At 44.5% G+C, this 24,811-nt stretch overlaps 1 protein-coding gene and 1 long non-coding RNA gene across 3 annotated transcripts in view; one reads left to right on the forward strand and one right to left on the reverse strand.

Annotated features, from left to right (window-relative positions):
* Nucleotides 1–24,811, reverse strand: part of LOC127526167 (uncharacterized) — a 368,097-nt gene that overhangs the window by 251,760 nt on the left and 91,526 nt on the right. The gene's annotated exons all lie outside the window — the stretch shown is intronic.
* fbn1 (fibrillin 1) overlaps nucleotides 1–24,811 on the forward strand; it is a 311,649-nt gene that overhangs the window by 184,604 nt on the left and 102,234 nt on the right. For both annotated transcript variants that reach the window (XM_051920648.1, XM_051920647.1), the window contains exons 26-32: nucleotides 1,444–1,569; nucleotides 7,018–7,146; nucleotides 9,195–9,320; nucleotides 9,620–9,745; nucleotides 11,488–11,610; nucleotides 12,881–13,006; nucleotides 15,075–15,200. In XM_051920648.1, coding sequence (XP_051776608.1) covers nucleotides 1,444–1,569; nucleotides 7,018–7,146; nucleotides 9,195–9,320; nucleotides 9,620–9,745; nucleotides 11,488–11,610; nucleotides 12,881–13,006; nucleotides 15,075–15,200 — 882 coding nt within the window. The remainder of the gene's footprint in view (nucleotides 1–1,443; nucleotides 1,570–7,017; nucleotides 7,147–9,194; nucleotides 9,321–9,619; nucleotides 9,746–11,487; nucleotides 11,611–12,880; nucleotides 13,007–15,074; nucleotides 15,201–24,811) is intronic.

Consider the following 24,811-nt stretch of genomic DNA (forward strand, 5'->3'; position numbering starts at 1 on the left):
ACCCCTCCACCCACCCCCCCGGTATACATGTGGTTCAGTTCCATCCCCCCTCCCCCAGAAATGACCCTCTATCTGCCACAGCCAGGTGTTATGTGGGCGTCCCCTTGGCCTGGTCCAGCCGCTCAGGGTCCTGTGAGCCGAATGATCCTCGGGTAATCACACCACATGGCTGTAGTGCCGTAACTGCAACACAAAGTCAAACCAATGGTACCCACCAAAGAGACACAGTAATGAAGGAGTCCAGTCTTCATCTCAGGTCACTGGATAGCGTCCATGTCTCAAAACCATATAGCAAAAGAGGAAGACACTGGTCACCCCATGTAATTCTATTGTAAAAAGAAAGAAAAAATACAAAATAAAAACACCCAATAATTGGGGAAGCATCTTTCCAGAAGCAAGTTTATGACAGAACTGACAAAGAGGGTGGAGCTTCCAGTTTCTTCAGTCCTCCCAGCAGGAAGAGGCGGGTCCAGGGGGACCGACACAGAAAGTGACATCAGAGGTGTTCCAGCTGTCAATCAAGCTGCTTGCAGGGGGAGATGGAGAGAAGGGCATTAGGACACAGCGCCCTCCCCTGGTGTGGTGGTAGAATTACAGTCCCTAGAGCCATCCAGCTGTCCCCAGTGTGCACACGCGTGACAGATTACAGCCATTAATGAACCAGCATGCTCACCACGCATAAGCTATTAGGTGGTAAAGGAGTGAGAGAGAGTGAGTGACAGTTACTCAATCAGAGGCAAGGGATAGTTAGGGGACCGGAATGAGCAGGCCGTGGACATTGGGGTCTGCACTACTCTGGCCCTGGTGTATAAATCTCACCACAAGGATGACAACAATTCTTACAGCACAGTGTCCCTTTCATTGCATTGAGACATTGGGACCCCCCCCCCCCCCCCCACTCACACACACACACACACCTGGGTAAGCACCCCTGATGGCTTCACCAAGGACTCTTGTACTGTAGGTAATCTTGGTATATGGCTGAAGGTGTTGGCCACAAGCCTGGGACAATGGGACAATGCTGATGGTGATGTACATCAGGGGGACACCACTGGGGAATTGCAACAGTGCTGACAAGAGGAACAGTAAAGGCTTTTGAAAGCCTCCAGAGATATGGTTGGCAGGCTGTGAATATTTCTCCTTAGATATCCGGATGCCCTCCATCCGGTCAACTTCTGTTTCTTAGCACTCACTCGTTTGTCACCCCACTGGCAGGAGTAGCGAATACATACAGGGGGCCACAGTGCACCCATAAAAACGGAGGCTGTGAAAGTGTGGAGGGACGCAGGTCACCGCCTTGTGTTTGTCACTTACAGTATATATATGTGTGTGTGTGTGTGTGTGTGTGTGTGTGTGTGTGTCCTGTGTGCTCTGCTCCCCGGCTTCTCATTTCTGTCAGACTTTCAGCACCCGTCTGAGTTTTGTTTGTTCTCCTCTTTTCAGATATCAATGAGTGTAAGATGATTCCAAACTTGTGCACCAACGGCAAGTGCAGAAACACCATCGGCAGCTTCAAGTGCAAATGTGACAGCGGCTTTGCGTTGGACTCTGAAGAAAGAAACTGCACAGGTGAGCCATTTAAACAGGACGTAAATACGGCCCTCCAGCCCACCCTGCCGACACAAGCAGGCATCTATGCAATCAAGGAAGGGGGAAAAATTGAATGGCCTCAAAACTTAGTGTAGGATTAGAAGACAGGAAGAAGCCTGAGTCACAAATACAACGAGCGGCCGCAGAAAGACAACAAGACCCTCGGCCAGAGGGTGGGCTGTGCTGGCGCTGCAAACTGCTGCTCAATCGCCATCTTGATTTAACTACTTTGTGGTAAAGAGTCCTCTTTCTTCGCTTTCCCTGAAGCATGGCTTTTTGATCTTTGGATTTATATTAATAACTTATGTAATTGAGAGGGGATTAGAAAAACCACCATGTGTAGTGCTGTCATGGACTAAATATTCAAATCAGCCGTCAGATGGCAAACGCTACATGATGGAGCTTTAGTGCACCCTACGTGCCTGTCTGTCTGTTAGGGAATGTTATATAGTGCCTTTCATATTTGTTTCTGTTATGTAGCACTATAAAAATACATCATATATAATCTATCTATCTATCTATCTATCTATCTATCTATCTATCTATCTATCTATCTATCTATCTATCTATCTATCTATCTATCTATCTATCTATCTATCTACAGTGCATCCAGAAAGTATTCACAGCGCATCACTTTTTCCACATTTTGTTATGTTACAGCCTTATTCCAAAATGGATTAAATTCATTTTTTTCCACAGAATTCTACACACAACACCCCATAATGACAACGTGAAAAAAGTTCACTTGAGGTTTTTGTAAATTTATTAAAAATCAAAAAACCGAGAAATCCCATGTCCATAAGTATTCACAGCCTTTGCTCAATACTTTGTCGATGCCCCTTTGGCAGCAATTCCAGCCTCAAGTCTTTTTGAATATGATGCCACAAGCTTGGCACACCTATCCTTGGCCAGTTTTGCCCATTCCTCTTTGCAGCACCTCTCAAGCTCCATCAGGTTGGATGGGAAGCGTCGGTGCACAGCCATTTTAAGATCTCTCCAGAGATGTTCAATCGGATTCAAGTCTGGGCTCTGGCTGGGCCACTCAAGGACATTCACAGAGTTGTCCTGAAGCCACTCCTTTGATATCTTGGCTGTATGCTGAGGGTCGTTGTCCTGCTGAAAGATGAACCGTCGCCCCAGTCTGAGGTCAAGAGCGCTCTGGAGCAGGTTTTCATCCAGGATGTCTCTGTACATTGCTGTAGTCATCTTTCTCTTTATCCTGACTAGTCTCCCAGTCCCTGCCGCTGAAAAACATCCCCACAGCATGATGCTGCCACCACCATGCTTCACTGTAGGGATGGTATTGGCCTGGTGATGAGCGGTGCCTGGTTTCCTCCAAACGTGACGCCTGGCATTCACACCAAAGAGTTCAATCTTAGTCTCATCAGACCAGAGAATTTTCTTTCTCATGGTCTGAGAGTTCTTCAGGTGCCTTTTGGCAAACTCCAGGCGGGCTGCCATGTGCCTTTTACTAAGGAGTGGCTTCCGTCTGGCCACTCTACCATACAGGCCTGATTGGTGGATTGCTGCAGAAATGGTTGTCCTTCTGGAAGGTTCTCCTCTCTCCACAGAGGGCCTCTGGCGCTCTGACAGAGTGACCATCAGGTTCTTGGTCACCTCCCTGACTAAGGCCCTTCTCCTCCGATAGCTCAGTTTAGATGGCCGGCCAGCTCTAGGAAGAGTCCTGGTGGTTTCGAACTTCTTCCACTTACGGATGATGGAGGCCACTGTGCTCATTGGGACCTTCAAAGCAGCAGACATTTTTCTGTAACCTTCCCCAGATTTGTGCCTCGAGACAATCCTGTCTCGGAGGTCTACAGACCATTCCTTTGACTTCATGCTTGGTTTGTGCTCTGACATGAACTGTCAACTGTGGGACCTTCTATAGACAGGTGTGTGCCTTTCCAAATCATGTCCAGTCAACTGAATTTACCACAGGTGGACTCCAATGAAGCTGCAGAAACATCTCAAGGATGATCAGGGGAAACAGGATGCATCTGAGCTCAATTTTGAGCTTCATGGCAAAGGCTGTGAATACTTATGTACATGTGCTGTCTCATTTTTTTATTTTTAATAAATTTGCAAAAACTTCAAACTTTTTTCACGTTGTCATTATGGGGTGTTGTGTGTAGAATTCTGAGGAAAAAAATGAATTGAATCCATTTTGGAATAAGGCTGTAACATAACAAAATGTGGAAAAAGTGATGCACTGGGAATACTTTCTGGATGCACTGTAACAGCAGTGTAACATGCCACTTGTGAAAATTCTCAGATGATTCTGGAATTATGGGTTGTATTGATAAGGGAGATGAGGCAGAGGAGAGGAGTCAGGTGGAAAACTTTGAGAATTATCTGCAATTCAAAATGGGCAAAACCAAGAAATTTGTTAATTGACATTGGCTGTAACATAAGAAAATGTGGAAAAAGTGATGTGCTGGGAATACTTTCCGGATGCACTCTATCTATCTATCTATCTATCTATCTATCTATCTATCTATCTATCTATCTATCTATCTATCTATCTATCTATCTATCTATCTATCTATCATGAAATAAAAATTATATAAAAAAATTCAAATGATGTATGAACCACTAAAGTTACATACATACCAAATGAATAATTTATATGATGCCTTTGGTTACCTCTCCTCTCTCTTTAGTAAATTCTAGAATTCTCTTTTCCTTTTAAAAGTTTCAAATATCTCCGAACTGCAGTTTGCTCTCTGTCTCTCCACATGCATATTTTGAAGCTACAGTTTCAGTAACTAATATTTGCATATTTGATTTTTCTAATATTGTATTGTGTATATTTTCAAACAAACTGAGCAAAACAGAAAAAGATTTGTGGTATCACAGGTTACCCTGTTTAATGTCTGTTGAATGAAAGCAAATGCAAAATAATGAAAATATGTCAGCATGGGTGATATGATATGCACTTGAAGCCTGTGGACGATTCTATCTTGGAGGAGTTCTTTTCCATCAAGAATGAGAAATGACTTCCTGTGGTGAAGGGTTTATGAAGTGGAAGGGGTGGAGCTGACGGTGTTATGGCAGGAAGTGACATCAGTGGCCCTGCTATGAGTTTGGTTCCTTTCTAAAGCAATTGGCCATTGTGTTAGTGGCAGTGTTACATCCAAAACGTAGCATTTTTAGTTCTATCTATCTATTATATAGTGCCTTTCCTATCTATCTATCTATCTATCTATCTATCTATCTATCTATCTATCTATCTATCTATCTATCTATCTATCTATCTATCTATCTATCTATCTATCTATCTACAGTTAGGTCCATAAATATTTGGACAGAGACAACTTTTTTCTAATTTTGGTTCTGTACATTACCACAATGAATTTTAAATGAAACAACTCGGATGCAGTTGAAGTGCAGACTTTCAGCTTTAATTCAGTGGGGTGAACAAAACGATTTCATAAAAATGTGAGGCAACTAAAGCATTTTTTAACACAATCCCTTCATTTCAGGGGCTCAAAAGTAATTGGACAATTGACTCTTTGGCTATTTCATGGGCAGGTGTGATCAAGTCCGTCGTTACGTCTTTATCAATTAAGCAGATAAAAGGCCTGGAGTTGATTTGAGGTGTGGTGCTTGCATGTGGAAGATTTTGCTGTGAACAGACAACATGCGGTCAAAGGAGCTCTCCATGCAGGGGGGTATTTTCCGTACGTCGCTTAAATCATCCGAGCTCAGATGCCTGATCTTGGATGAGTTAATGCCAGTGAATCTCATCTGGGATAAGTCGGGTTTTCAAACGCAGCCGTGTAGTAGATTAGTCGAGCTGAATCTAATCATCCGAGATGAATGCGCACGCCTGTTTCCTTAAGAGGCATTAGCTCTCTGGAAATGTGTTCTTTTCAATTGCAGCATTTTAATTAACCTGAATTTAAATAATTATAAATTAAAAAGGTATTATTCCCCCCCCAGCATGCTGTCTATCTGTGTGTCTGTCTTTCTAGCACCTTCCATATCCATTTTCTAGCTGAGCTTTCATTTTTAGCAGTCATCCCCTTGAAAGGAGGTCCGTTCCCATTCCATTTCCAGATCTCGCGGTTGGGGGGTCCTTGCCCGCGTCTCAGTAAGCCCCTTCTCAGATGTAGTGAAGCTCCTTTAAAGTCATTGAGTATCCACAGTGGCTTGCAGGTTCCTGATGGACAGGACGGTCCCAGGCTTGGAGACGCCGCTGTTTTTCCTTCCAGTTATTTCTGATTTAGACGTCTAGACCTAAAGGAGTGTTCGATTTGGAGAGTGAATTTTAAAAATTGACCACACATTCATCAAAAAGAAACACACCAGGGCCAAGAAAACAAAGAGGCAGGAAACAGCAGTTTATCCCCTGGGCAGGCCATCAGCCATTGTGGTGTGTGCTTTAGGCTTTAATTGGGGTTTATGTCATTCTGTCGCAGTAGGATGTCTTCTATATTACAGTAACATTTCATCTTTATCCTCATTCTCTGACACTTTTTCAGGTTTAAATTCAGTCATTACTTGACTCAAACTAGCAGACATTAATTAACAAGGAATACGAATATTTCATCTCCCACTTACTAAGGATGTGGAGCTCTGTTTAAATTCCCTTCGCAATTTAGCCCAGTAATCTTCAGCGCTCCTCTTACTGCCCATTTAAATCCAGCAGGCTTTGCTCACTGTGACAGAGAGGGGGCGCCACCGAGCCCCCAACCCCTAACACAAAGACAGTCACAGAGGTTTTTATTATCAAATACCTCTCAGAGGTTTTTTCCAAGTGGTTCTGAATTTCTTCTTTCCTTCATCTTCCTCTCCCTCTGTCCGCCCCCCTCCAGCGAGTGTTGCCTTCCTTCGTCCCGACTCTGACTCATCTGGAGGAAGCTGCATGGCTTCTTTTTATTTCAGACTTCCAATACCAGGGTCGGGCAAAAGCCACAAAAAACTGCTGATCATGAGACCCCATAGCACCCCCTGGTGGTACCCATGGGACCCTGCAGGTCTGACTCATGGCACTACAACTCCCATCATGCCTTGCCGCCGTCCACATGGCTTACTGAGGTCCTGGGATGTGGCCATCTAGCGGATTGGGGAGAAACAAATAAATAAAATGCCTTTTCCAGGATGGGTATGGGACCCTTATCTGGACGGGAGGACAAAACAAAGGAGCGATGGGGGAAGTTCATCGCTGTCCTTCCATTCTGACAAAGGTCCCCCCCTTTACTCCCAGGTGAGATGCCGGATGGTCCTGCCAGTCTATGGAGACTGAATGGTCTATAAACTGAGCTGAGCCATGCGGCGGACTGGTGGCCCACCCTGTGCTTGTTCCTGCCTTGTCACCTGTGCAAGATAGCAGGTCTGACAATGCAGAGAACGGAGAAGGTTTTCATACACAGTCCTCATATGATAACTGTTATTGATTCATCTTCTTTGTCCTTTTCATCACAGATATCGACGAGTGCCGAATTTCACCGGATGTCTGCGGCCATGGCTCCTGTGTCAACACGCTAGGAGACTTCGAATGCAAGTGTCTGGAAGGCTATGAGAGTGGCTTTATGATGATGAAGAACTGCATGGGTACGTACCTACGTGGCACTAAAGAGTCATCAGCGCAAAAAAATACAACCGAGGGCAATCCATTCTGTTAATAAGGAAAAGTAACAGCCCGTCTGTTGAAATGAGAGCAACACATGAAAACCAGAAGACCTCCCATTATCTGTACATGAGACGGTCCAACGTTTACAACGGTTCTCTGATAGAAGAGGTTTAAAATATAAAACCAAAATGAATAATGGGGTGGGTGCAGGCAGGAGCAAAGTACTCACATTTGAAATATAAAAGAAATAAAAGCAGCAGGGCATGTGGCAGAGACGGGCAGAGACAGAGGGTCATGCAGTCCTGGTGGACAGAGGATCATGTAGTCTGGGATGACAGAGGGTCTTGTATCCGGTGGTGGGCAGAGGGACAGGTAAACTAAGAGGCAGAGGGTCATGCAGTCCGGGTGGGCAGAAGGTCATGGAAATTCAGAGGCAGAGGTTCATGTAGTCTAGGCAGGCAGAGGGTCCTGTATCTGGGGTGGGCAGAGGGTCAGGTAAACTAAGAGGCAGAGGGTCATACAGTCCAGGTGGGCAGAGGATCATGTAGTCTGGGCTGACAGAGGGTCTTGTATCCGGTGGTGGGCAGAGGGACAGGTAAACTAAGAGGCAGAGGGTCATGCAGTCCGGGTGGGCAGAAGGTCATGGAAACTCAGAGGCAGAGGTTCATGTAGTCTGGGCAGGCAGAGGGTCCTGTATCTGGGGTGGGCAGAGGGTCATGCAGCAAGAGTGGGCAGAAAGTCCTATATCAGTGGGTGGGCAGAAGGTCATGGAAACTCAGAGGCAGATGGTCATGTAGCCCAGGTGGGCAAAAGGTCATGTAGTCTGGGCAGGCAGAGGGTCCTGTATCTGGGGTGGGCAGAGGGTCATGTAGTCCAGGCAGGCAGAAGGTCACATAAACTAAGATGCAGAAGATTATGTAACTGGGGTGGATAGAGGGTCATGTAGTCTGGGCAGAATGAAGGTCCTGTATCCGGGGTGGGCAGAAGGTCATGTAGTCTGGGTGGGCACAGGGTCATGTAAACTAAGAGGCAGAGGGTCATGTAGTCTGGGCCGACAGAGGGTCCTGTATCTGGGGTAGGCAGAGGTTCACATAAACTAAGAGGCAGAGGGTCATGCAGGAAGGGTGGGCAGAGGGTCATGTAGTATGGGCAGAATGAGGGTCCTGTATCCGGGGTGGGCAGAAAGTTATGTAGTCTGGGCGGGCACAGGGTCATGTAAACTAAGAGGCAGATGATCATGCAGCAAGGGTGGGCAGAGGGTTCTGGAAACTCAGAGGCAGAAGTGCTATGCAGTCCAGTAGGCAGAGGGTCATATAGTCTGGGCAGACAGAGGATCCTGTATCTGGGGTGGGCAGAGGGTCATGCAGTCCAGGTGGGCAGAGGGTCATGTAGTCGGGGCAGACAGAGGGTCATGCAGCAGGGGATGGGCAGAGGGTCAAGGAAACTCAGAGGCAGAGGGTCAAGGAAACTCAGAGGCAGAAGGTCGTGTAGTCCAGACATGGGAGACATTTGAATTTTGTGACATTCTTACAGTTGTACTCTGGATGTCTGTATGAATTTCAATGGACGGTGTGGTGGAGTGAAGGTACTGCAAGTCGCCACTGGAAACTGTTGTGGGGGCCAAACCCGTCATCCCCGTTTAATTCCAACCAAATATTCAGAGGCCGCTATGCGTGGCAAACAGAAAAGCTTCTGAAGAAGGCTGCCGTCAGGTTGTGTGAAATGCAAAGTTCTCAGGAAGGAGCTCCGTCCTGTGTTGGTTTCGGTGCGACTCTGAACACTGAACACCTTGACCTCACTGGACATGTTCTCTGTGCTGTGTGTGGGGAACAAGAGAGGAGAATGTTAGCGCTCGGTCCGGGAGCCCAGAGAATGGTCCACAGACATGTGGTCATCATAAAGACCTTCTAACCAAAAAAATAAAATGTCGAGGTCTTCATATGTTGTCATATGTGCAGGTGACGTTTATGAGCCGTTGCACTCTTGGGTCACATTCTAACGCAACTTCTTCACTTTCTGATTCTCATAGATATTGACGAGTGTGAAAGGAATCCACTGTTGTGCCGTGGCGGAGAGTGCACCAACACCCAGGGGAGCTTCCAGTGTGTCTGTCCTCCGGGCCACGAGGTTTCAGTCGATGGATCCGCCTGTTTAGGTAAAGCATGAGAAGGTGACCTGATACTGGAAAGCTTTGTTCATCCTTGAGAGTGACAAGCTGAGAATGGGGTCAAGTTTGGGAGAGCCCACCTTAAAGAGAAGGGCTGATGGCGACCTAGTTAGATCAACGACATCACTTAATGGGACATTGGGAGTGGGGCAGCTGTCATGGGGGACGAAGATGAGTGGGAAAGAACGAATTTACTTTATCTGCAGTAAGATGGAGCTCAAGTGAGTGGTCCATTTGGCGCCCGCCTCACGTATTTTGTGTTTTTTTGTTTTCCTTGTCTCCCACAGATGTTAATGAGTGTGGACTGAGTGACAATCTTTGCAGGAATGGCCAGTGTGTGAATGTGGCTGGAAAATTCTATTGTGTGTGTAACACTGGATACAGCTCGACGGTGGACCGCTTGTCATGCATAGGTAAGTACGGCTCGTGGAGGAGTTCAGGGGGTCCGTCTATTGGGAAATGTGCAAAGCTCCGCTTAAAGAAATGTAAAATACACTAAACATGGCTTAGATTTTACAGATATCTTATTTTCGATGTGGACATGTTTGAAGAAAGTGATTAGAGAGAGGAGCTCAATGCATAAAAGCGCTGCTTCTTTACCGTGCCGGGGATGTGGACTCAGCTCATAGGCCTGGCACATTCTGAGTGGGTCTTTTTCTACATCCCAAAATTGATCTTATGGTATATACTCACCGGCCACTTTATTAGGTACACCAGTCTACCTACCTGTTAACACAAACATCTAATCAGCCAATTGCATGGCAGCAACTCAATGTATTTTGCCATGTAGACAACCTGCTGAAGTTGAAAATCAGCATCAGAAAGAGACTGAAGTGACTCTGAATGTGGCATGGCTGGTGGTGCCAGATGGACTGGTCTAAGTATTTCAGAAACTGCTGATCGACTGGGATTTTCACACACAGCCATTTCTAGGGTCTACATAGAGTGGTCTTAAAAATTGAAAATACTCAGCGAGCGGAAGGCAAAAAGGCCTTATTAATGCCACGGGTGAGAGGAGAATGGACAGACTGGTCTGAGCTGGTAGAAGACAACACTACCTCAAATAAGCACTCGTTACAACTGAGGTGGGCAGAAGAGCATCTCTGAACACACAACACGTTAAACCTTGCAGCAGGTGGGCTACAGCAGCAGGAGACCACACCAGTGGTCACTCCTGCCAACTAAGAACAGGCAACTGAGGCTACGATTCACACGGGCTCACCAAAATTAGACAAAAGAAGATTGGAAAAACGTCACCTGGTCTAACGAGTCTCGATTTCTGCTGTGACATTCGGATGGTTGGGTCACGTCATCAACATGAAGGCAGGGATCAACATTTCAGGCTGGTGCTGTTGGTGAAGGGAATCAGTCCAGTGGATCGAGATGGTGACTTTAAAATGAGTTCATCAGCAACACCTTGGGGGACACAGCTGGAAACTTGTTAAGGGGAAATTTCACACAAACATTCGGAAATTTCTTTTTACACAGGGAACCATAAACACGTGGAATAAGTGACCAAGTAGTGTGGTAGAATAGGCTTGTGATAGAAGGTGGTGGTTTGTGAAGACAAGATGACCACGTTTGACCAGCAGTACACCACCAGCTAAGCCTGTTCAGGCCCGGCCAGTACTTGGATGGGAGACCAACGAGTGAAAGTTTGGGTTGTTGCGGAAAGGGGCGTTGGTGATGCCAGCAGGGGGGCGCTTACCCTGTAGTCTGACTGCAGATCCCGGTGCCCACAGTGCAGTGACAGGGACACAGTGCTGTAAAAATGGCACCGTCCTTCAGATGAGACGTAAAAGCCAAGGTCCTGACTCTCTGTGGTCATTAAAGATCCCTGGGCATCCTTCATAAAGAGCAATGTGTATCCCGATGTCCTGGCTAAATTGTCCATCACGACCTACTGTAGTCATTCTGACCCCCTAATCATCCCTGCTGTCTAATTGTCTCTCTGTAGGGACCTTCAAACCTCGACTTGATCTTGTTTTAGAAGAGGCTTTGCTGGTCCGAATGGCCCGCTCTCGTCAAAATGATTCTAATGTTCTTATGTTCTTCTTGTGGTTTTGTTTTTTTAACTGTGGGCTGTGATGACACCTGATTCAGGCCCACGCTGACTTCTGTTTCATTATTTAATCTTTGACTTATTCCTGTGCAGATATTGACGAGTGCACCATACAGAATGGCGGATGTGAAGCCTTTTGCACCAATTCAGAGGGCAGCTATGAGTGCAGCTGTCGGGTCGGGTTTGCCCTGATGCCCGATCAGAGGAGCTGTACAGGTGATGTGTATTATTTTATTTTTGTTATGTATATCGTTCATACTGTACTGTCACAATTTTAACAGGAACACCGACACCTAATTAAAAGTGATTAATAGCTTGTATGCAAGGCGACAAAATTAAAACATCTTACCATGCTCTATGCGAAGATCAGCTAGATACCAAACAAAAGGGGCTTAAAAAGTGATAAATAGCGAAAAATTGAGGGATGCAAAGTAAGATGGAAGGCTGACGCCATTGAGTGTGGGGGGTCACATGTGAACCCAGATTAGAGAGGAGCTTGACTGTGTTTATTAGAATGCAGCAGCAGAACATGATGATAATTTATGGGATGCCCAGCGAGGAGGTGTACAGAGAGAAGAGTAGAGGACTCAGCACCCTCCCTTGGGGCACCCCCTGTGCATGTCTAGTGTGCCTTTGACAACTCGCCTCGTCAGGACACGAGGAAGGATCTGCCCGAGATGTCGGAGTCGAACCATCTGACTGTTGTAGAGACGATCACATCTCTCTGTGTGACCAATGTTGGCCACTTCTAAGTTCTTTACCTGTTGCTGAGGTTCATCCCGTTACGTTAGATTCCTGGAACAAAACACAGTTTGTTCCTTCTTTTAAAAACCTTCTAGGATCGTGTCGAGCCATAATTAGAACACTGAATTTATAAAATCGACATGTGTGAAAAGAAAAAAATTAATGAAACGATCCTGCAGTATATAGTTACGCCTTTCGGAGTAGGAGCTGAACCAGACACGTTTCGTTTTTCAATCCTTTTATATTCCATGACTGTACTACCACCTCACTCCTCCCTATCTTACTGATCTCCTCCAGACTTACACTCCCTCAGATCCTCATCTGCAGCTCGACTTTCTGTACCGCACATCAGACTCCGTTCTATGGGAGCTCGAGCCTTCGCTTATAGTGCTCCTCAACTCTGGGATCCTCTTCCCTCTCATATCCGTCAACTCGACTCAACAACACGTTTTAAAACTGCCCTCAAAACTTCTCTCTTCAAACTGGCACACCAATTATGAATTTAACACTGTTATCTTTGATGTTTGCTACTACCTGTTTTGATTTTATCATCCTCTTCGTTTTTATATCTTTGTTGGTTAATTTCATTGTAAGGTGACCTTGAGTGTTAAGAAAGGTACCTATTAAATAAAATGTATTATTATTATTATTATTGCTGCCATAAATATTTTCCCTTTGTCGTTTGTGATTTGTTTCTTTTTCTTTTCTTTAATGAATGATTGTGTTTCTTTATTTGCTGTAGACATCGACGAGTGTGAAGACAACCCAGAGATCTGCGATGGCGGACAGTGTACCAACCTTCCTGGCGAATACCGCTGTCTGTGTTACGATGGATTCATGTCATCTGAAGATATGAAAACGTGCCTGGGTAACTCCGCACATGCCTGTTCTTATCTCTTGGAAATTTTAAAAGTATACTTTGTCACAACACACCAGCAACTGCAGGTGTGCTGCTTGTAGTCGGGACCGACCGGGACAAAAAAAAAAATCATACGAAGATGCCAAGATATTAAAACTAAAGAAGTTGCAGTTTATTGCATGCAATCCTTTTCGGTTGCTCTTAGGGTGCAATCATATATACAGTAAAAATATAAAGGCCAAATATATATATATATATATATATATATATATATATATATATATATATATATATATATATATATATATATATATATATATATATATATAGTGGAACCTCGGTTTACGAGTGTTTTGCAAGACAAGCTAAATTTTTTAATAAATTTTGACTTGATAAACGAGCGAGGTCTTGCAATACGAGTAGTATGTATACGCTTTGTCTGCTGAGCGTCATGTGATCACAACTGAGCTGATGGTTCTTCTCTCACTCTCTCTCGCTGCGGGATTGTGGGTAATCGTCTCCTATACTCCGCCTGAGTCAGCGTGCCTCACTAATATAGTCAACATCCGTACGAGCGTATACTGTTTACTGCAGCATTGTGACTGTGTGCGTGTGTGTGTGCAGTGATGTGCGAGTCCCCATCTTGCACACCAAAACACAAAGCTGAGTCTCCATACTTTAGCAACACCAGCTTTATTCAGCTTGAATCATCAACAGCGCGGTTATTTATTGTAGCGGGATCTGCCGCTCTCCTATACACAGACACAGCAGTCAGGCAGGGCCGTGGCCAAGTAGTACTGTGCCCTGCGCATTTATAATGTTCCTTGTATCACCCATCGACGGCAGGTGCTTATAGCATGTCCGCAAATCTTTTCGGATTCGCTTTTATGGCGAACTGCTACAGCGCTGGGAGACTGCGATTGCTTTGGGACGCTCTTCCACGTGTCATCTTGTTGGGTGGAATCCCACAAGAGTTTAGAAACTCACTCACACCAGCCATGATTCTTTTCAAAGCTAAAGTGGAGGTTAATTTGTTTTATGTATTTTTACTTTATATTTTGTATTAATCATTTTTATATGAATAGTTTTGGGTTGTGGAACAAATCATCTGAGTTTCCATTATTTCTCATGGGGAAATTCACTTTGATATACGAGTGCTTTGGACTGTGAGCACGTTTCTGCAATGAATTATGCTCACAAACCGAGGTTCCACTGTATATATATAAATATATATATATATATATATATATATAGTGACAGTTTAAGGGTCCCCATGACCCCTTGAACCCTCAGACCAAACATCAGACACCAGATAAAAATCCAAAATGTTATTTATTATAATAATAAATGTGCACAAAGCACCCTCCACTCCACTATACTCCAATAAATCAATAATCAATAATCAAATAAACAATCCTCCACTCCCAGACGCTTAGCCACCCTTCCACCCAGCTTAGCTCGCCATCTGGGATTTCCCATGGTCCTTTTATAGTCCCTGACCCAGAAGTGTTTCCAACCCCCCAGTCCATGTGACTTTCCATCACTTCCAGGTCAGATAAAAAGTTCTCTTCTTCTTCATCCCGGAAGTACGTCATTCCTCCTGTCGCTGTGACTAAGACGTACTTCCGGGGCGTAGGGCACGTAATAATCCTTGGGCCTCCCTGCTGTGTCCTCTAGCGGCCCCCATGGTATCCAGCAGGGCTGTGGATAAAATCCCCATTATTCAGGATTCCCTGCTGGACTTCGGGGCACCTCCATGCTGCAGGGAGAGCTCCACCTGGCAGCTTGGGGGTATTGGCCGGAATGAATGGCCGGCCATATTCCACTATATATATATATATATATATATATATATATATATAGTCTCTGTTGCAGCAAACATCTAAACAAAACCAATAAAACTCCCTCAAAAAAAACAAATCAGGGGTCTGCACTGGCTTACTGGGGTTGTCATTTTTTTAATGTATACCCAGAACCCGCCAGCCAAGTATTCTCCACGTGAACTTTTACTTTCAGCCCTGACCCTCAGTTTGTCACAAGTGTCCTGAGCCCGCGACTTCTTTCTTTTTCTTTGCAGATGTCGACGAGTGTGAACTCAATCCAGAAATCTGCCTCAGTGGGAGCTGTGAGAACACCAAAGGTTCCTTCATTTGCCACTGCGACATGGGCTACTCGGTGAAGAAAGGGACGACTGGTTGTACAGGTACTCACCGTGCATGGGGAAGGAAGAGATTATTTTTATAAGGGTCTTGCTTAGTGTAAAATGGAATTCAAGCCATGTATGCAACTAATGAGCGCTGTGGAAATAATCAGAAAGAGAAATATGAAGGTGTGGGGTGACAAACATGAAGAAATATATCAGTCAGCGCATGGTCCCTTTACAGGAGTGAGTTCAAAACAGAACTGAAGTACGCAGAACAAGATGTCACATACTGTATATCTCGGGTTGACAGGAAGGGGTGTGTCTCTGGAGTGAGAAACAGGAAGTGAGGTCAGGAGGGCTGGAACAGGAAGTGAGGTCAGGACAGTCATGCAGGATTTCCCTCTGTGGGTCTGCCAAGTAAGAAAGAAAGAAGACATTAGTGGACAGCGCCACCCCCTGGTCCGGCATACCATTAGACTTATTTAAGCCCATCTGCTGCCTCCCTTACGCACGTGTGTGGTAACATATATATATATATATATATATATATATAATATATATAGTGTAGGCGTGCCTACTCTGTAATAAGCCAGTAGCCACACCACCTGCACTTCAGGGGAGCTCATCCACCTGAAGCTAAGCGGGTTCAGGCCCAGCTAGTACTTGGATGGGAGACCATCCAGGAAAAGCTTGGGTTGCTGCTGGAAAAGGCGTTGGTGAGGCCAGCATGGGGACGCTTACCCTGTGGTCTGTGTGGGGATCCCAATGCCCCAGTGCAGTGATTGGCACACCGTGCTGTAAATATGGTGGCATTCTTCAGACGAGACATAAAATCGAGGTCCTGACTCTATGCGGTCATTAAAGATTCCTTGGCATTCTTCTTAAAGATGGCCTGCCTAAATTGCCCACCACAGCCTAGTCATTCTGGACCCCTAATCATCCCCAGTCTCTAATTGTCTCCCTCTCTCATCACTTCAATGCCTAACTGCTCATGTGCACTGAGTGTACTGGCATCATAATGGCCGCTGTTGCATCATCCAAGTGGGTGCTACACATTAGCGGTGGTTGAAGTGGCTCCCCACTCACTTAAGTGCTATGAGTAGTGAGGAAAAGCTCTATATAAATGTAAATATTATTAATATTATTTTATTTTTATTAATGAGGGTGACTGAGTTTAACAGGTATGAAGCACGATGGCCTTTATAGCGCCATTTTTGACATTTCTCATTATGGCCTGAACTCAATGCCTTGTGAATTTTAACGCTTCCCTCCACCATTGCTTTTCTGCTCGTGAGCCACAGTGGCACGTCCTGCTTGTCATAACGCAATCCTCAGGCGTGTTTTTGGAAATCTGCTAACTCTTGTTCATTACTTCTGGAGCGGAGCGTAATAAATTGTTTTCACTGGTGCCACTGGGGCCTCGTTTTTGTTTTCTCATCACTGTTTATTTGGCCATTTTTTTAATGAATGAAAGTGGAGGTCTCTAATGCCTGCCGCCGCTCTGAGTGACTGTTTATAGCCGCTGACAGTCCACTTCTCAGCACAGAAAGCAGGTCCCGTCACTCCCTAGCTAGCAGATGTATTGGAGCTGCATATGCCGCCTGGTGGGGAGACCTGAAAACTCAAAAACTAGTTAGTTCAGACATTGACTGATGTACTTGGACACACTGCGTGTTCCTGAGTTCTTACCCTTTTCCTAACCTGCTTATTCTCATGAACAGATTCAGGAGGTGGTCTATCTCGGCCTGGGTGCTTCCCCTGGCTGGATCTCAGAGTCTTATTTTATCTCCTTTGATTTCTTTGTTGATCTGTTTATTTATGTTCATGATCTATTGTATTTTTCTTTGCCTGTTCCATGTTTCATGTGTGTTGTGGGTGGTACCCCCTAGGAGGCGGGTCTACCTGTCAATCACCACCAGGAATTGCCCTCCTCCGCCCTATAAATCTAGAGGGTTCTCCACAGTTCTTGGTGGTTCTTTGTGAATGTTCTCTGGAATGGTGAGTTCTTGTGCTTTTGCACATTTTTAATGCCTTGCATTGGGACCCTGTTCACTTTGGATTGCCTTCTTGTGCTTCACAGAACTCCATTGTGATGGGAATTCTTTTTGCAAAGAATAAATCTTTTATTTTATAAAGATTAAGTGGTTACTCTTGTTACTTTGGGAAGTTGGGGGGGGGGGGGGGGGGGGGGGGGTTGATGATGATATCCCCCTCTAGTGGGTATTATTGGAAGTCTTTAGGGCAACATGCTTTGGAACTCTTTAGTGCTTGGGAGTCATAGTTCATGACGGGGGGCTGGAGAATGCAATGCAAGGCAGGGAGCAACCCTGAATGGAGTCATGAATCATAGTTTTTGTTCCCTTAGAATTAATTTTTTCCAGTTTTGTGCTTTATTAAATTTTTTTGTTTGTTTGTTTAATGTCTTGATTATGTCACCACAGTGATATCATAGTGGGATAGTCGCCTCCATGCTGTGTATAGAAACAGCTCTTGTTGTCAATCTCAGGCCCTGGATTTTTATGCATGATAATTATATGTAGACTTTAACAGATGGTGCTACCCATTTTGCTATATCTAATGTTTGTGTAAAAAAACAAAACGCAGAAGAAATTTATCACTAATTTAGAATGGGACGCAAAGGACATCATCCTGGCACTTAGTATTGCCTACCATTGTTAGATGTGTTAGCATATAATGTGAGAAGCACCTACTGAGGTAGCCACGTCTGTCTGCATGAAACATCTCGGCCTCCCGTCAACTGATTTTCTTGAAATTTCACACGCTTATTCTTTATTGATGTTTTTCAATTGAATTTTCATTGAGATATCTCCAACAGGTTGCGCTGTACAAAGTTTTGAAATTTCTAAATCTCCCATTGAAAGGCATTGGCAAATCTGCAAATCTTACAGCGGTTACACCCACTTATATATTTTGTATATTTTCGTCTATTAATGGTTCGACAACCACTCGGATTCCGAGTCAGTGCCAGGGAAAGGGCGAGTGCGGACCCTCAAGCAGCTCATACAATAGCACCCTCCTGCTGCTGCTTTAAATTGGGCTCAGGGGGAAAGGAAAAGGCCTGGTGTTCTCGAACGTGAGATTGTGACTCACCCTGGTGGTGCACCACCGGTAGTGCACTCAGTAAAAACATTAAATGGGGAGAATGGCAGCATCCTCTTCTCTTCAATCTGTCAGCATCCATTTATTTCTGATGCTCCTTGTGTGCGTGTCTATGGCTTTTTTGTTTCGTACTGTAATGCTAATAACTCAGGAGTTCTCCACGGCAGGGATCAACAATAAGAATAATTATATTTATATAGCACTTTTCTCACTACTTAAAGCACTTCTCATATTGAGTGGGGAGCCACTTTAATCACCACTAATGTGCAGCACCCACCTGGATGATGCGACGGCAGTCATTTTTCCATCAGTACGCTCAGCAAACATGAGCTGTAAGGTGGTGAAGGGGTGAGAGAGCCAATTAGAGGCACGGGAGGTGGGCCAAAATGACTAGGCCGTGGTGGTTAATTTAGCCAGGACATCAGGATACACCCTATTCTTTATGGAGGATACCCAGGGATCTTTTATAAGCATAGAGAGTCAGTTTTGCATCTCATCTGAAGGATGGCACCATTTTCACAGCACTATGTCCCCATCACTGCATTGGGGCTTTAGGATCCACACACAGACCACAGGGTTAGCGCCCCCTGATGGCCTCATAAACCCGTCTTCCAGCAGCGACCCAAGCTTTTCCTAGGTCACCCATCCAAGTACTGACCGGGCCTGAACATACTAGTGTATTCCGTCATTTTCTAAACTTTTGGTTAATATTTTTGGCTTTAATGCTCAGCCTCACTCGTACTGATTTTATGTTTTTTGGTTCTGAACATGGCCCGATTCTCTGACAGATCCCACATGGTGTCTCTCTTTGTTTTTTTTTTCTGCTGTTAATGACTTATTTGTGATCATTACAGGCGTGGCCTGCCACACATACAAACACCCAATCCCATGAGGCAAGGATTAACAATTAACCAATTGGAATGAAAGTGGGAGGACCAATAGGAAAATCCACAAAGCTATGAGGGTGACGTGCAGGCTCATCACCGAAAGTGTCCAGCAGTGTGCATTTAAGTACAGGGCACTGAATAAAAATTAAAAAATAAGACCTAATCACTGAACTCAGACTAAATATTCTGCAAATATGCATGAATTTTAAATCAAATAATAAAATTCTTGCATTGAAGGGAAATTGATCCTCAGGATGTTTGCACAGTTTATTCTTTCCAGAAGGTTCGGTATTGCTGACCATTACCACGCTGTAAACTATGAACACGTGCATGGAAGTTTCATTAAAGATTCCATTGTTCTGTTGTAATCCAGCTTCATAATACAACAAAAATGTGTATTTATGTCATGACAGGACACCGCGCCCAACTATTTCAGTTACAAGATGGATAGGGAGACTCGAGGGTATTTCAAAATACGAAAATGTTTATTTTTGGAAATTGAGGAGCGAATGCTCGGACCAGGGAGACACGCAGAAAACAAAAATCACACAAGCGTTAGGAAATACAAAGCCCTCAAGTGCATGAGCTGACTGGTGTGGTGGTCTGCAGGACATTACACCCCAGGAGTAGCATGTTAACAATTAGAAAGATGAATCGCCCTAAAGACGACATAAATTTTTGTTTGCTCCTCTGGGATTAACAAAAAAAAAATCAATCGAAATCAAAAAGAATGAATAACAAAAGTGTGATGTTCTTTCTCCTGAGCCGCCATCTTAAATAGGAGGCCACTGCCATTAGAATTCTAGTTTTTTTCGTGTCTAAAAGTCTCATATATCCTTATATTTTGAACACCTTGTTATACACACTTTTTAATGTTCTCTTTCATGTCATTTTTCCACCACCATTTTGTGCTTTGTTTTCATTCATCCAAAAGGGCAAAGTGAAAATGGGCCAGAAGATGAACCGTAGGTTGAGAAACAAGTCTGACAGATGTTGAAACCCAGAGTGTGATCAACAATGAAAGTTGCTACGCATTTTGACATTTATTGCTTAGAATTTGAAACTTGAAACATCTTAAAATTGCACTATGAACTATACTATGACTATAAAACGTCACTGTGATGACTCACTCCACACAACTTACCCAACAAGCCATTCACAAAATGGCGCCACCTGTAACAAAAACAAAATGTTGTTTCGTTAAAAATAAAAATAAACAAAAACAATAATTTTATTGAGCCAAAATGTTAATTCAACAGAGAGAGAGAGAGGTTGGGAGTATGCACTGATAGATAGATAGATAGATAGATAGATAGATAGATAGATAGATAGATAGATAGATAGATAGATAGATAGATAGATAGATAGATAGATAGATAGATAGATAGATAGATAGATAGATAGATAGATAGATAGATAGATACTTTATTAATCCCAAGGGGAAATTCACATACTCCAGCAGCACCTTACTGATACAAAAAACAATATTAAATTAAAAATTGATAATAATGCAGGTAAAAACAGACAATAACTTTATATAATGTTAACGTTTACCCCCCTGGGTGGAATTGAAGAGTCGCATAGTTTGGGGGAGGAACGATCTCCTCAGTCTGTCAGTGGAGCAGGACAGTGACAGCAGTCTATATAGCACTGATATAGTGCATTTTCTGCACCCACTACACGACAGACCACCTCAGGATCCTATTTAGGACCCGAGTGCAATGGGTGACACCTCAGCACCACACTAGTTTGAATTGAATGGAATAGTGTGAGTTTTTTTTTTTTATAGTGGCTGGAGTGCCAGTCCTGCCACCAATCCCCTGAGTATCCCCTGCAAGTTGGAGGACTTGATTCTAATTCATCACAATAATAGCTACATGATAGAATTCATCAAATTCATATAAGAAAAACAAATCACTGTAGGTAGTAGGAACTCATGACAGTTTTCAAGCACAGATACCACCATCTTTTTATGGTTGACGATGACTCCCATTGCTACCCTGTGACCATCAGCAGCTGCAGTGACTGACGTCATCTTGATTTACCAGACAAGATGGCAGCACACTTCAGTTCCCATCCAACCGCCTATCCTGAGCAGGGTCACAGGGAAGCTGAAGCCTATCCTAGCAAGTATCAGGTGCAAGGCAGGAACAATCCCTGGACACGGTGCCAATCCATCACAGGGTGAACACACAATCATCAGAGGCCATGATTAGCAACGGGAATTCACCTCTTCTAGCTTTGCCTGTTTTTGTTTTGCATCTTTTGACCTTTTCATTTGGACAAGCTGTGCTACCCATTGTGGCAAAGGCGCTATATAGGCGTCGACCCAACACAGACTGACAACGGAGGCACAGGTAAAAATAAACAAAAAGATTTTTTTTTTGTCCTCAGTCATGGGCCATGTCTTCACCATGTCACACAGGCCCTACACAGTCCCAAAAACACACTCTTCTTTCTCCTTGACTCTTCCTCCTCCACTCTTCCCAGGCAGCTTTGTCCTCCTCCTCCCGAAACTGGTGCCCTGAGTAGTGGCTGCAGGCTCCTTTTATAGCCCTCCTGGAAGTGCTCCAGGTGGTAATTGGCCTAATTAGGCTGCACTTCAGGGGGTTAAGCCATCTCGTTAAGCCATGCAACTCCTCTGGGTGGTGGCCAAGGAGCCCAACAGGGCTGAGCCCTGAAGTCCCACGCCGTTGGCCCCGATGTAACCCAGGAGGGCTGCCACCATGCATTCTGGGGGACGTAGTCTGCATCCCATGGCTGCTCCCCTGGTCCCAGTGTCAAAGGGGTGTCTCGGCCATCCACACCATCTAAGATGGGTCGAAATGGAAGTCATCGACGTAAACCTCAGCGTTAACGTTTGCAGTGCACCATCTATCGGAATGTGTTTTTTAACACATGTGGAAATGAAATATATTACATTTTCCTTCCAACAGATGGTGCATCTGTCATATGCCATTTGGTACATCACGAGGTGCGAGGTACAAGACAAGGGAGGTTATGCTTAAGCCTCGTAACAAACAGGTGACACCTCACCTGAAGTGCCATGCACAGTTGTGGTCTCTATATTCCAGAGGTCCTGAGAAGAACGACAAGGCTGATTAGGACTGAGAGGTGTGAGGTCTCAGGAGAGACTGGAAGAGGAGTTGAGCATTTTCAGTTTAAGCAAATGGAGATTAAGAGGTGACATGACGGAAGTGTTTAAAATTATGAAGGGAATCAGTCCAGTGGATCGAGATGGTGGCTTTAAAATGAGTTCATCAAGAACACGGGGACACAACTTGTGAAGGATGAATTTCACACAAACATTAAGAAGGTTTTCTTCACAATGAGAACCACAGACACTTAGAATAAGTGGCCAAGTAGTGTGGTGGTCAGTAGGACTTTAGGGGGCCTTCAAAACTCAACTTGATGTTGTTGTGGTGGAATTAGGACTCTGTAAGCTTTTTTGGGCAGGATGGCCGTTCTCACTGAAATGTTTGTTTTGTATTCTAATATTATGATGTCAGTAAACACATGGGTGGGACATCAAGAATAAGAAATAACCAAGCGATATTTCATATAGTGCCTTTCACCGCGAGTATCATCATGAAACTTGTTTAAGAAGAGCCTTGCACTCAAAGGCCCATGAGAAGTGACATTCCCCTCCGAATTATCTGTGACAAGCTGGGAATCTGCTGAAGAGGCCCCCTGAATGAGTGGTGCCATCAGAACACCAGGTGGTGCAATGCCAAACAGCTGGAGAGTCTCACCAGCTGCCATAGAGACATCTTGGGGTGCGTTTCGTTTGTTATTTAGTGTGTCCATTTTTCCTGAGAGACCCAAACTCAGCAGCTTGAGCCTTTTCAAAAGCTCCAGATGTTTTGTTGCTGCCGATGCTGAAGAGCTCACGGTTTCCTAGTTTAATTAATGGGCCGATCCCCTCACTCGTCTGAAACAGCTCGTCACCTCCACGGCCAGCGATACGCGTTTAAGGCCGAGCAGGCTGGAGGCTTCAGGTGCTATGGACTGCCTGGGCTGTGGGAACGGCGCTGGAGCTTCCAGCCGGCATTAAGAAACGTGAAATCTGTAAGTGCCACTGGACAAATGCTGGGAAAACAAGCATTTCCTGAGAACAGCCTGAATGATATCTTCTGGGTTTCATTAACATTTTCTCTACATAACTGGGCTCCCCTGTCGTCGGCAACTGTTTCCAGTTTTAGAAGTAAACAACATTCCATCTCCGTTTTTTTCAGCCCCTCCACACACATACACAACCCCTTAGCCGATAGGATATACAAGAATATCCGAATCCCATTAACTCTCCGCTGGCTTTGGGTGGCTATCTGCTCTGGTTTGACACAGAAACAGAGGAAGGAAAACAGAGAAAGGGCAGACTTGTCTGCTGCTGCATGTTTAAATCTGGGGTTGTAGAGACTTGCCGTCTCTTATCAGGCCCCCTAGCATTGGAACTGAACTGTAAACCCATAAGATGGTGGTTCAGTCTCCTCTTCTTCATCATCTTTTCCCATTTCTTTGTGGTAACCTTCTCCATACAGCACAGTCTCCCCAGTTAAGCCCTTTTCGTTCAGATCCTCTTGTTCCTTATCCATCCACCTCTGCTTTGGCCTTCCTTGCTTTCTCTTCCCCTGGACTTCCACTCCCATCAGTCTTTTGCTCACAGATGCATTGTCTCACCTCATAGCTTTTCAGCCTACTCTCCTGTACTTTCTTAGATTTCAATCCCACTTGTGTTGTACGTCTGATTGTCTCATTTCTTATTCTGTAACCTCACACATCCACCTCAACGTTCTCATTTTTGCCACATCCAACTTCTTCTCCTGCGCTCCCTTTACTGTCCATGCTTCAGTTCCATACATCACTGGTGGTCTCAAACACCCGACCTTTAACCTTCTCCTTAATCCTTCAATCACATAATCCTCCTGATACCCTCGTCCAATTGTTCCATGCACATGGTACTCTGTGGGTTATCTCTGCATGTAATTCTCCATCTTGGGCTACCACCGATCCTAGATATTTAAACTTATCCACTCTGTTCAAGAGCTCCCCCTGCAGACTGACTTCTGAATTGGCCTGATCAATCATTAAACCTCAAGTATTCTGTCTTCTTCCTACTTATCCACAAACAGGAAGCTCCTTCACACAGGGCCACGTTTTAGAATTGAAGACAGGACTCTTGACCAATGAATGAAGGAAGAGCAGCAGATCTTTAATTCATATTGGTTTTCCGGAAGTTATTTATTTATATATATACATTTTACCAAACAAAATCGAGCATTTTGCATGTTTTGAACACACAACTGTCAGGATTGTTATTTTATTTTGTAAATTCTAACGTCTTGACTGCTATTTTCAGGTCCTTCTGTTGCCGCCAATTCGAGAGCCGTCGTTAACACCGCATCCTACATTTTCAAGGAGCGTGGCTTCAAGGGTCATGACCCATGGGTAATCAGATTGGCAGTGTAAAAAGTCAGCTGGGGGCTCCTTTTGTTATCCGGTCCGATCAAACTCAATGAACTGTCCTACAAATCTGATTTGCAAAACAACATGAAGTTGCACACAGCATTCACGTGGCCAGGGCGGTGGATGATATACTGAAATACAACATTTAATTATCAGGCTGATGCCTTTAAACCGGCTGACTCAATTTGCAATACAATTGCC

The sequence above is a fragment of the Erpetoichthys calabaricus genome, chromosome 17 (assembly GCF_900747795.2).
Source record: "Erpetoichthys calabaricus chromosome 17, fErpCal1.3, whole genome shotgun sequence".
NCBI lineage: Eukaryota > Metazoa > Chordata > Cladistia > Polypteriformes > Polypteridae > Erpetoichthys > Erpetoichthys calabaricus.